Here is a 12422-nt window from a genome sequence, read left to right on the forward strand (position 1 = left end):
GCAGCATTACCTTCAATCTGTGGCACAAGTTCATTAGAAGTGCTGCTCCCACTATGAAAAGCACCACTGCAAAGGGGCAATGGCAACCTGGTTAGGATCCCATGTTAACTTCTTTAATAGGCAGCAAGCCTGGAAGAACCACACACAATCATTAAAGATAAAAAAACCATTAGATAGAGTTAGTACCTGAATCTCCCCCTCCTGGAGCATTTGAACCTGAACCTGTTGACAGCATCTTTAAAAAAGGTGTTCATATTCAGGAATATATTTCTACATCATTTTGGTCCTAGCAGTGGGTACCTGATCCAGGTTTAGACATGACAGCGAATGGATAGAGAAGAGAGACAGACCTCTTTGAACTGCAGCATCTTCCCTCTCTCTGAAGCTGTACTACTAGCTATAAAAGTGGAGTTTCAAAAGAGAGCTTGGAAAAGAGCCTACTAAAGTTTCAATAAAGTTTTCCTGCTGAAACTTTTGCTTCTACAGCAGGTGCAGCTTCAACCCATTCATTTCAGAGAGAACTGATAGCATAGCTAGAACTAGCACTGACAGGCAGCGTAGCACTGTAAATCACAGTCAGAGTGACTGCAGAAATGGTAGCTCCTTGCTCAGCAGCTCTGCCCCCTGAGGGGAGTCAGGGTCAGCTCTGGTTTCTTTATTTATTAAGAAATACTTCTTACTTCTCTCAGCCCCATAGAGCAAATTCAGCCAAGCAGGATTCTACACGAGCTCAGACATAATTAACGACATCACTGATCAAGTTCCAACGGCAAGGCAAAAATTCAGTTCCATTCAGATTGTCCGGTGTCTCGGGCAAATGAGGGAGGGTTTAGGATCCATGAGCCTGAAAGTACCCAGCGTGACACTCAGATCCCAGGTTAAGCTTTCAGGGCTAGCAGTTAGAAAAACCATCTTCTGGAAATCATGGAGGCACCGCACACATACAGCTCCAAAGTCTTTTTGCAGACTCTGCAGAGTTGAACTTTCACCTCTTTTTTGGGGCAGACTGTGTTTTAGATGAATTACATAAGTTCAGTCTTCCCCTCAAATGTATGTATTGGTGAAACTAAGCGCTTAGCAGATGGTAGGTTAACTCCTCTGCTACATTATTCTTTTCCATTTTATAAGAGATGTGAAGCTTTTCACATCACTGTGCTGCCTTTCATATTGCACAGAAGAGATGTGTATGCAAAGCAAAATCTCAGCACAACTTAATAAACTACACAGCTCACAACAACATGGTACATGCAGTTAGTGTGGCAGAAGCACAGCATGAGGGTCACTGCAATCACCACTCAGATTATATTCTTCTCCCTACTTTTAAAGATGGAGTGTTCTTACCCACTGAAAGGGATCCCCAACAAGCCCTCTCTCTCCAGAGACTGCAGCATGAAGTCAGGTCTACGTGGCTGTAATCTTGCCTGGCGGACTGCATTTCTGGAAAAACCAACAAAAAGGGCAACTGCTAAGATCCTTGACTGAGGCAGCTTTACAAAATCCCATCCCCCCTCAATGCAAAATGCACTCAGCATGCGATCAACAGCAAGGTTGCAAGAGGTTTATAGGAAACAGCTTTCAGAAAGCCCCCAATTCTCTTTTCCCATAAAGCAAGGGAGAGAACTGACCGATTTCAGCACAGCTAAGACCTAGCACTACCGTCCATGCTTTCATCAGAGCCGGCTCTTTGTGGGTGGAGTGCAATAGCACTGAAGAATGTGTGGTTTAGTGGCAGCTCTGGGTCACTGTGGTCAGATGAGTTTCATGGTGGTAATATTTCTATCCCTGCCCCACCTTGCAGGCATTCCTGGGTCATCTCCCACTCAGAGACCACCAGGACTCCAGTAATCCATTACCATACAGTGAGGAAGTTCCACTGGGAGGCATTAAGCTGGGCTAGTAATGGGCTGCCAAGGAAGTGTGCAGTTATGAGTCCTTCCATTATTCATGGACAGCTGTATCCATTATGCAGCAGTTCTAATATAATTCAGCATTGACATACAGTGCAGCACCAGGAAGGACGGGGAAGCTGCATGAAAATTCACAGCAACCACTGTGGAAGCTTGGGATTAAAGAAATGAACCTCAGAAATGCAATATGGGGGTAACGCAGGACATGCTGCAACTTCACACTCACAGCTCACTAAGAACAGAATCCCCAGCAGCAAGGAGGAACTGCAAATCATCACTCTTCACCGGCTGTGGCACAAAGCACAGAGTCATTGCCTCTGCTGCATCTCCTCCTGCCCCAGGGCTGGCATCAGGCATGGGCACCTTAAATGTCACCCTCTTCTTCAGAGAAGGTACAGGGGAGCAAGGCTTGTCTCGGTTCCTGCAGAGAGCCTTTCGTTTCCAGAACATGGCACAACGATACACTGTCTGCTGAAGGCTGTAGGCTGCCTGCCAAGCACAAAGAACAGCAAATTGTTTGATGGACGAGAGGCGGGGAAGCAGCACCATGCCACCCGGGAAGGAGGGTTCTCCAAGGAAGGGATGGACTTAGGAAGTAGCTATGGATGACGGATGGTGTCTGGCTTCTGGGTCTTGCCCACAAGCTCAGGGTCTAACTGATCACCATATTCGGGGTCAGTAAGGAATTTTCCCCTGGGTCAGATTGGCAGAGACCCTGAGGGGGGGGTTTTGTCTTCCTCTGCAATATGGGGGATGGGTCACTTGCTGGTTTAAACTAGTGTAAATGGTGGATTCTCTGAAACTTGAAATCTTTAAATAATGATTTGAGGACTTCAGTAACTCAGCCAGAGGTTATGAGTCTATTATCAGAGTGGGTAGGTGAAGGTCTGTGGCCTGGCCTGCAATGTGCAGGAGGTTAGACTAGATGATCACGATGATCCCTTCTGGCCTTAGAGTCTGAGCTCTTGCTGCTGGAATCATGGTTTTGTCCTATTGTGCTCCAGTATAAACAATTATCAATCACTTCTGTGGCACCAAGACCAGCGAAACAGGCCACACATTAGCAAGGAGGAGTATGACCCCCCTCTATTTTGAAAACCAGGAGCAGACAGAGACGCCTGGCCAGGGACAGGAGCAGGGAACCCTCCCATATGCTAGGCTTCATTCCCAAAGCAGCTGCAGGCACCAACAGCAGGTACTATGGTTCCTGCAGCCACAAATGTTTTAAGTTAGTACCAACTTTTTCCTATCATTTCCAGGGATTTTTGTTTTTAAAATGATTTTCTAAGACAATGGGGATTTCAGCTGCCTGGGGCTGTTCTGCTCCCAGTTAACACAGACACAACTGCAGGGCTCAGTGGCACTTCCAGACTCCCTTTGTGCAGCTGTAGCACAACCACCACACTGGAAGGAATGTAGTGAAGAACAAACTAGAACTGAATTTGATGCTGCATCTTCCCAGGTATCCTAAATGCTTTACACTAATGCAGCCTCCCAGAGCACCGTGATCCTGACAGTCAGGCAGAGCTTTCACCTAGCTGTGCCCTGTGGGTAACTACTGGGCAAGTGCTGGTCATTTTCAAAGTGGCCTCTAAGAAAGGTTCCCAGTTGGCAGCACCAGTCTGAAGTGCTACATTCCCAGCTAAGCAAATGGACAATGAGTTCTGCTGGGAGATGAGGACACAGTGGTACCTCTAGATCAGGGAAGCAATGAACATAGAACCTGAAATCCCACCTTGTTTCAGGGCAATTGCAGTGCCCAGGACAGAGCAATGATGTGAGTCTCCTTTACCTTCAGTTGGTGCTGGGTTCGAAGCTGCCCCCGAAATTGTTTCATGCCAGCCATGTACTTCAGGATCTGGGTCACACCCTCCTTCAACAGGGTAGCACGGTAAAATTCTACAGCTTTTTCAATGCGACCTTTCTTTCGCTGCCGCTCCAGGGCAAACCCCAGCCAGGCGTCAAACACCTGCAGAAAAGAGAAGCAGCAGCAAGCTGCAAGAGCACTGCTACAAGAGTAACTGCCTCTCAGAGGAGAGAGGCTTGTGCACCACAAACTCCTGCAGACCACAAGCCCTTCCACAGGACAGTAACATACAGAAATGTACCATGACTAGTTTCTGTTCTAAAGAGGTGGGAGATGGGGTGAAGAAATCAGCTGGAGTTAGATAGAGGAGTCTCAGGCAAATGCTTTTTATCAGAGGGGAGAGCCAGGGACCAAAGATGCCCAGCTCCTCAGAGCAGCACAGGGAGCTCTGAAGATGAAACCAAGAGGAGAAGGTGCTCCCTGGCTCACCTATCCAGTGGAGCTGAACCCACATGCACCCACACTGTAGGTCCCAAAGTGCATGATGTGCACTCCTTACCTTCCCCTGCAATGAGAGTGACCAATGCCACAGCGCCCGCACTGTCTCCTGCTGTTCCCACTGCTTCTGTGTCAGCTGTTAGCAAAACAAATCACACAGAACCTGATTAGGGATTTATGTGCTACAGACCAGCAGAAGAAGTGATGTGATTTACCGAGGTGACGGAGATAGCAGTGGGAGAATGTGTCAGCCCCTGTGCCTTCAGCTCCTTCCTAAGGGTCAAAGACACTGCACACAGGCTCAAGGAAGGGCCCTGTCCTATGGAGGGGCTGAAAGGCATTAACTTTCCGGTTCTGAAAGTAAAAGGATGAACTCTTCAGTCTGTAGAGCTGCCTTCCATCACCACGGGATATTTCCACTGGCCACAAGAAAGAGCTGCTGAATAGCATTGATTGGGGTAGCTTTTTCTTTGAACACTGCCCACCCTGGCGCACTGCAGCCTGACAGACACTCAATGCAAATGGAGAATGGGAATTTTACTGAACTCCATCCCTTTTCTTTAGGCTGAGAGGGTTACCCAAAGGCCACAGGGGATGGGCGTACCTTGTGCTAATGTAGCCACCAGCCCAGATGATATTTAGACACAAACTTCCTTACTCCCCCCCATATCTCTGGATTTCACTGTAGCAGATGGAGTCTGAAGGAGAAAATTGGACAGGACCAGCAGGAGGCTCAGTGCCTGTCTCAGGAGGCTAGTTCCTCACCTGTCTCTTCCAGCAGGAAAAATAGGTAGAGCAGAGTCTCTGAGCCATCAGCTGGTCTCCCCGTCTCTGCAGGAGCTGCCAGGGAATCAGCACAATAAATCATACTGACAGACACACACACCACTTATCCGAGCCAGCTGGCAGGAGAGCAGAATAGGGACCCACCCCTAGTCACCTTCCATTAGCATTAATGATACCCAGATATCAGTGTGACAGCACTCCACAATCCATCCTTCAGCAAACATGCCTGAACCCAGCAAGGATGTCCCTCACCAACAGCCCACACTGGGCAATTACAGCCCTTCCCAATCTTCCTCTCCCAATTGAAAATGCTCTCTACCCCCTTCTGAGGGCTTTATGCTGTGACAGGTGATGTGACAGACATGCCAACTCCTCCGTATTGCACAATGCTCCCATATTGCTCTCCAGCTTAGATTGCAAAAATGAACTCTGTCTGTAAAACTGCCCCTCTGGAGGGGCATCTGCTGTGGAGAGGGCTTTCTTCCTCAGATTGGAGCTTTCACATCCCATGGTTCTTGCTCCTTCTTACCATCTTCTGCATGCACTGCAGATGATACTGCTTCCACTTTGCCAGGCACTCTCGCAGCAGTTGCCTCTTGTGGTGCTGGGCTGCAGTGTCTACCTGGACTCTCAGCACCAAGGACCTCGTGGTGAATTCCTTCCAGTGAAGAAACATGGTCCGCAAACGCACTGTTAAGAGAAGAACACGTGAATCAAGGGACCAGCAGGATGCCCCTTTCTATCTCAGTCAGGAGCACTCAAGAAACCAGCTCCTTAGACTCCTGGTTTGTTTGACGATATTTCTCAGTGCCTACAACAGTATTTCACCTGGAAGGATGGCCTTGTGGTTAAGGCATAGGATAGGGCAGGGGTCAGCAACCTGTGGCACACGTGACAAAAGTGGCACGCGCACTGACTTTGAGTGGCACGCAACGCCCTGGCCAGAGCCACACTGCTCAGTGCTCGCTGCCGACACAACCACTGGAACAGGGGCCACAGACTGTCCCCGCCATGGACACAGCCGCCAAAACGCAGCTGCAGACCCACCCCCCGCCCCCGACACTGCCACTGGAATGGGGGCTGAAGACCTGCCCCGGCCACCGGCACTGGGAGAAGGGCAGGAGGAAGATTGGGCATGGCCCTTTGTTAAGGGTGCCAACCCCTGGGATAGGGAATCAGGAGTTTTGAAAACAAAAGGATTGCTGTGATGTCTTTCCAGCTCTGCCAAAACTTTATTTGTGACCTTGGAGAAGCATCCTGCCCCCTCTGGGCCTCAGTTTCCTCACCTGGAAACCCATCTGTAGAGGGGGCTGTGACATTAAGTCACAAATGTATGGAGTGTTTTGAGAGTCTTGGATGGAAAGCACTATTAATACTAGTTACTTTTAATCAAGCTTTGCCTGAAAAGTACTGGTATCTGTATAGCCTCCTCACTGCACTATTTTATTCTCACTGCACATTAGCTCTATTTTATAGATGAGGAACTGAGACACAGATAGATTTAGTGACTGGCCCAAGGTCACACAAGAAGCCTATAACAGATTGCTTGAATCCTGGGCCACTGCCCTCTCCAGTAGACCATCCCTTCTATCCTAGGAAGGCTCTGTTCATAGCTAGTCAACCCACAAACACCCATTATATTGCATGAAACCCTGCAGAACAATGTCACTACCACACAGTCCTCATGGCAGTGCTAGTTTATCTAATCTATGCAGAGCAAATGCATGGTTGCCATACAGAGATATGTGCTTCTCAGATTCACACACCAACAATTAGTGTCCGAATTCATCCCACAAAGCCACACGCTGCTCTAACACAGTGACCAGGTCCTTTGGAGAGAGCTTTACATTCCTCATCCCCAAAGCTCACCCATATCCAAACACCTCCTGGCCTCCTTCAGAGCTGCTACCTCCTGCTGACGGCAATACACTCGCAGACAGGTAGTGCCCCTCCACTGGAGTAGCACCTAGGGAGTGAGGGCAGAGACAAGATACAAACTAATACTAGTACCCTTTGGAGGTTAGAATGGAAGTCAAACACCCCACACATCACCAGTAACACAAATACACCCTGTCACCCCAGCACATAAGTCAACTGCAGTAGGTATGCGAAAACCATCCACTAATGGAAATTCTGTGTCCCCAGAGCAGGGTTCCCAAGGGCAGTCATTCAACCTGTATCCCCTATGCATTTCTTGAAGGGGTCTTCCTCACCACAGCCAAAGCTGCCATGCTATTCCCTTCTAGGGAATGGGATTGCAAAAAGCTGTGGACTCCCCCACAACCAGTGCTTGGCAGAGACTGCTGCTGAGATCATTCTGAGTCCCAGCCTGTGACCTGCCCAGCTCCCACATCCATTTTTGTAGTGGCTCCTATGGGAAGCTGTAAGCTTCCCCACCAGTGCCATAGCTACAGGTGGGCATGAGTGGACTTTGACAGCAGGCCCATCCAATCAGATTTCAAGCAATTCATCCCACGTTATCAGCCTCTGTTTCATGTGGGACACGAGGCTTGTGCCCACCAGTATCAACCACAGGCCCTGCCAAAAAAATCAGTGCTGGCTACGCCTCTGATCCCCACACTAAGCACTACTGTGCTATTCCCTAAAGTGACTCCCACTTGGACTACTTCTACTTCGTAGCTAAAATGGCCCCCCAAGTTTTCTACACAGATCCCACCTTTAAGAGAGTTGATCTCCCGTAGTGCTGTTCTGCCTGCGCAGCTTTCTTAGCTTCACCCACAAGGGCAACAGTATTTTCTCTCCAGATACTCAACACCTGTCTAAGGACAAAGTGGGAAACAGAAACCTAGAGATCAGGAGTGATTTTTACCACATACTTTTCCCCACCTCTTGCAAGTTGACTTGATCATTTGGCACCTTTCCATTTGTGGAGAGGAAACCAAAAAACCTGCTGTATCCACAAACCCACCTTTGTTTCTAGGTCTTAAACATAGGCAAGTACCTGACATCTTGCCTGCTATTGCAGCCAGGCTTGAAAAAACAACAGGAAAACACAGCTCCCATTTGGTACAAAACACTAAAGTGACAGCAGTTAATGCAGGGTGACCAATGCCCTTCTTTGTCCTGCCACCTGTAAGAAACAAGACAAACTATATCTGCTCCAAGAGCACTGCCACTTTAAAATCATAGTAGAGTCCATCCACTGCAAGGGCAGGATATAGTTTACTAGCCAATATGTCTGTCGGGGTCTGATCCTACGTTTGTTCTGAGTTATGGCCCCAGCAGGCATCACAAGAATAGTTCCGCCACAAGGAGAAGTCTTTGGAACTGGATAAAAGATGCTTTAAGACACTGGTGCATAATGGGCAGCGTCACCCAGGGATTTATTGATGCCAACTGGCAGAGGGCACAAAGAGTGCACAGGTTTTTACAGGGATCCACTGGGATATATGCAAAATAGTTCACCAAACGGTGGCACATGAAGTCTCTGCTGAGAGCCAGAAGCCCTCTAGTCATCATCATTGCAAAATGTATGTACAGATAATATATCAGGAGTTATGTATGTATACTGAAAAGTATGTTCTTAAAGTCTTGGAGTTAAGGCAGGTCACCAGGAGGTGATATCCCTCAGAGATGATGCTGTCAGGAAGGAGGCAGCAGACACCCATCTCCCTGTCTGGTCATTTATACTGTATGCCTCACACTCTATGCCTATTTGTACACTGAGCCACAGCAAAAGAAAAAATGGTGAACTTTACAAAATTAAACAAACAGTGGGGAGTGGGTCCTGTTTATGAATAAAGAAAGGATGGGACTGGTATATCTAGGGAGGGCGGGGGGTCAAAAAAAAAAAAAAAAAGCACACTGGGTCCGTCCCTAGGAGACGAGCTGACAGCATGTGTCTCATGAGAGGAGGGTCACAGCCAACCTGGTTGTGAAGCGCTGCAAGGATTTTGGATGAGCATTACACTGAGATGGAACTGACAAACTGAGGTGTACTGTTTCGTTGGAAGCAGTGAATCTGAATACCGTGAGTATCCAGTGGAGGGCTCGAGGATTGGGGTGTGCCTATCACTAGCCTGTAGAGAGACAGAGGGGCTGGTGAGCCTAAAGAGTGCTGGTGAGGCCCATGGAGTTGGGGAGCTGACCCTCGGGAAGCACAGACAGGGCTTCTGCAGGCTAAAGACAGGGGGTATCGAGGTGCCTCAGAACCCTGCATATCTGCAAGAAGGGTCACAGCCAGCAGTAAATCCCAATGAGACTGTCATCATTCCTTTTAGTTTGGCTGAGATGCAGAAAAACAGTGAAGCAAGGGAGAGTTAGTTCTCAGTGTCAAATGCTCAGGGATTAGTGAATGTACCAGTCAAGAAGGCCTGGGGCAGGCTGACTGCACTGCAGCCATTTCTTTCTAGCATCGTACAGGGAGGGACAAGCTTACCGCAACAGTGCTCTGTTATGCTCCTCCTCCTTTTCAGCGACCTGGCGTAGAATGCACTGTATGTTTTGCTGGTGACTCTGAAAGGAAAGCAGTGCTGAAGTGAGACTTTCCCCAGTTGTTAGTAACACTATGGTGAGGAGTTCTCTGGGGAACTCTCAACAGCAGTTATCCAGGAGCAGATGGAGAAGCTGCAGCCTCCAGACTTTAGCACTCCTCTTTTTACTCATAATAGCTATTATACATTAGCAACATGGGGTTTGCCATCCAGAGGGACTAGCAGCTATCCACATATCACTTATATATACAGCCACACAAGCCAGGAGAGACCTCAGGCCTGTCTACTTCAGAAACACAGGGCTCCACCACTGAAGCTTAAGGGAGACTTCAGTAGTGGTAGTAGTATTAGGCCTCATGCTCTTTTTGTGGGCCCTAAAGTCAAACACTTAAGCAGATCTGTCATTTCCTCCTCAGGGCGGGGGATGCAGACACAGCAAGCTTCAGCAATGAAGCAAACATAATCCTCCTACCTTCCAGGCAGTCAAGACCCTGCTGAGCAGTGAGTGCTGATAATGCATGTCTGCTTGCACCAATGTCTTCCACTTTTTACACCGATGTCGTATGTACTACAAGCAAAAAAGAAAGACTGTGAGAAGAGAAGAGAAGAGAAGAGAAGAGAATTCCCAACCGCCAGGGAAACATCACTCCTATAGAGCAGTGTAACGGGGTCTTACCTGAACTGGCACCAGACCCCACTGCTACCTCAGTTTCCCCCTCGGGGTTCTCAAACTGCCCCCTAGGTTCTTGTGCAAGGTAAACAACATTCCTTCTTGGGGGCTGGTTTATTGAAACAGTTCCAATGTCACCTTAAACTGGAACCATTCTGTCCCCTACTCCGGTTTCTTCAGCCCTTTGCTGGGCTCAGCTACTCATTACAAAATCCTGCTGCATGCTATGTGCTCAAGGCTCTTCTCAAGGCTGTTGTTCCCCTTACAGCTTCTGCTCCCACCTGTCACCACAGGTTGCTTCAGCCAGGCCTTTCCCTCTGGCTGGTTTGGAAAGTCCTTCCCCTACTCCTCTCTGACCCCGATTCCATTTCAATCCCAAGAGAGCTTCCCTGCAGGTCTCTCTCCCAGTTACACTTGTATTGGGGCTTCAGGCCCCAAATGACTCTCAGATCCCTCTGAGCAGGCGAGCTCTGCCAGGCTCACTCCAGACTCTGGCCTTCTCTGGAGAAACCTCCACCTGGCCTTTCCTAGTCTCTGATCTTCCTCCCTCTGATGGAGAAGGCTCTCTCTCATAGGAAGCAACAGACTATCCTCACATGATGCCTGATCTCATCACTCAACCACCAAACCCAGATTAAACCTATTACCTGGGATCTGATAACAAGGCATATGTAGGGCAGAGCCCAAATCAATTAAAGGGCCAGCCCCCTCCCCATGACTTCCAGATATACGTCGCTAGCAGTAACAATGGAGCTGCAGCATACTCAGATGCCAGGATTTATTTAATAATATAATGGGTAATTTAGGGAAAAGGGACCCCACATCAGATTGTTCAAAAGAAGGGAAGGGAAATGCAGTGCTGATTTTGTTCCTCTCATATGAACAGGACAAAGATCTCTGATTTTCTTATGGCTTGCTTTGGAGCCGGAGACAAGCTCTAATGGGAAATGCAATTAACCGTACAACCGAAACTCCACTCCCTCTATGATCCTCAGCAACACAGGTCTGACAACACTGCTTCTCTAGCCACTAAATCATCAAATCTTTATCACCTGGGAAATGGCAGTCACCCCTGAGGCTGATCTGCCAAACAGCATCTAACCCCTCTTGTGAAACACGGGCCTCAAGGAAGGCTGAAGAACACAAGAGATTGAAATTTTCAATTCTCACTGTGTCAGCTGTTCCATCTCAAGTAGCAGGACAAAATTAGAAACTAGTATATTTGAAGCTGAACCCAGCAACCACCTCCATTAGCACTGGTTTGGTTTCAGTGGCTTTCTTGCTTTGGATGTATTATAGGAATGGAAGAGCAAGAAATTTTGAAGTGTGTACACCAAGGAATACCACTACAAGGGCAGCATAGTGTGGGCACCAAAAGTTTTGGTGCTGCTAGATGACTGCCAGTGAGGTTTATAAATTAAATACGCAATCAGCCCACCTTAAGCACCTTGCCAGAGATTGGTCAGGTGACACTCAATTTACAAGGGGACCACGAGCATTTGGGATTTGCCATGATGATGATGATCTGACTCTTCTCCCACTCAGTGTACCTGGAGCATGCTAGCTGGGCTGCTAGCTCCCAGCCAGCAGTGTGTACTGTCTTAGAATGGTTGTAGCAGTATGAGAGCACTAGGCTTCTGTAAAGGGTCAGCTAGGAGTAACAGTCGTTATGGAGTCAGACTGGTTGAAACACGCTTTTTGCTAATATCCAATTCACAAGAGCAGGGAGGGACTGTTACAAGCAGAAGGCTGCCAGAAGGTTCCATGAACTGGGGATAATGTTTCATGCAGGTACCAATCGTCACAGAGTTAAAGATTGATACAATCTTTAACTGTCTTTCTAAAAAGGATTATTTAACTGAAACTTTCCTGAGAACAGAAAGCATTGTGTGGTATTTCCCAGGAGTTCCCCTCGGGAATTGAGCACTTCACTTAAGTGATGCTCTGAGAAGCACAGAAAGTGTAATGGTGGGGGAAGCCTTCACACACGCATTTATGTAACACTCCCTGAACACTGTCAAGGTAAACTCACTGCGTCACAGTCCTGCCCTCCCCACCCCCAGGCAACATTCTGTGGGCACGAGAGCAATACAGGACAAATGAACTCCCTCTCACCTTTCCACACTACTCTTACTCCTTCCATATTGCAGTGTTTTACCCCTCCTTGAAGAGAACAGCATTTGGTTAGGGTAGTCCAAGATTAACTAGTATCATGACCATACAATGCCTTTGATACTGTATCTGTTAAGCAGCTATATGATGAACACAGATAATCTAGACATAATAGAGGAGGATTCAGG

At 48.0% G+C, this 12422-nt stretch overlaps 1 protein-coding gene across 4 annotated transcripts in view; it reads right to left on the reverse strand.

The window, feature by feature from the left end:
* Positions 1–12422, reverse strand: part of SFI1 (SFI1 centrin binding protein) — a 52846-nt gene that overhangs the window by 6307 nt on the left and 34117 nt on the right. For all 4 annotated transcript variants that reach the window (XM_067550046.1, XM_067550048.1, XM_067550045.1 and 1 more), the window contains 10 exons: positions 9925–10020; positions 9398–9474; positions 7676–7778; positions 6868–6964; positions 5528–5688; positions 4978–5052; positions 4274–4348; positions 3700–3876; positions 2134–2396; positions 1342–1437 (listed from right to left, as the gene is read on the reverse strand). In XM_067550046.1, coding sequence (XP_067406147.1) covers positions 1342–1437; positions 2134–2396; positions 3700–3876; positions 4274–4348; positions 4978–5052; positions 5528–5688; positions 6868–6964; positions 7676–7778; positions 9398–9474; positions 9925–10020 — 1220 coding nt within the window. The remainder of the gene's footprint in view (positions 1–1341; positions 1438–2133; positions 2397–3699; positions 3877–4273; positions 4349–4977; positions 5053–5527; positions 5689–6867; positions 6965–7675; positions 7779–9397; positions 9475–9924; positions 10021–12422) is intronic.

Source organism: Emydura macquarii, unplaced genomic scaffold (genome assembly GCF_026122565.2).
Source record: "Emydura macquarii macquarii isolate MOO-44397 ecotype Brisbane River unplaced genomic scaffold, CSIRO-AGI_Emac_v2 contig_1254, whole genome shotgun sequence".
NCBI classification, from domain to species: domain Eukaryota; kingdom Metazoa; phylum Chordata; order Testudines; family Chelidae; genus Emydura; species Emydura macquarii.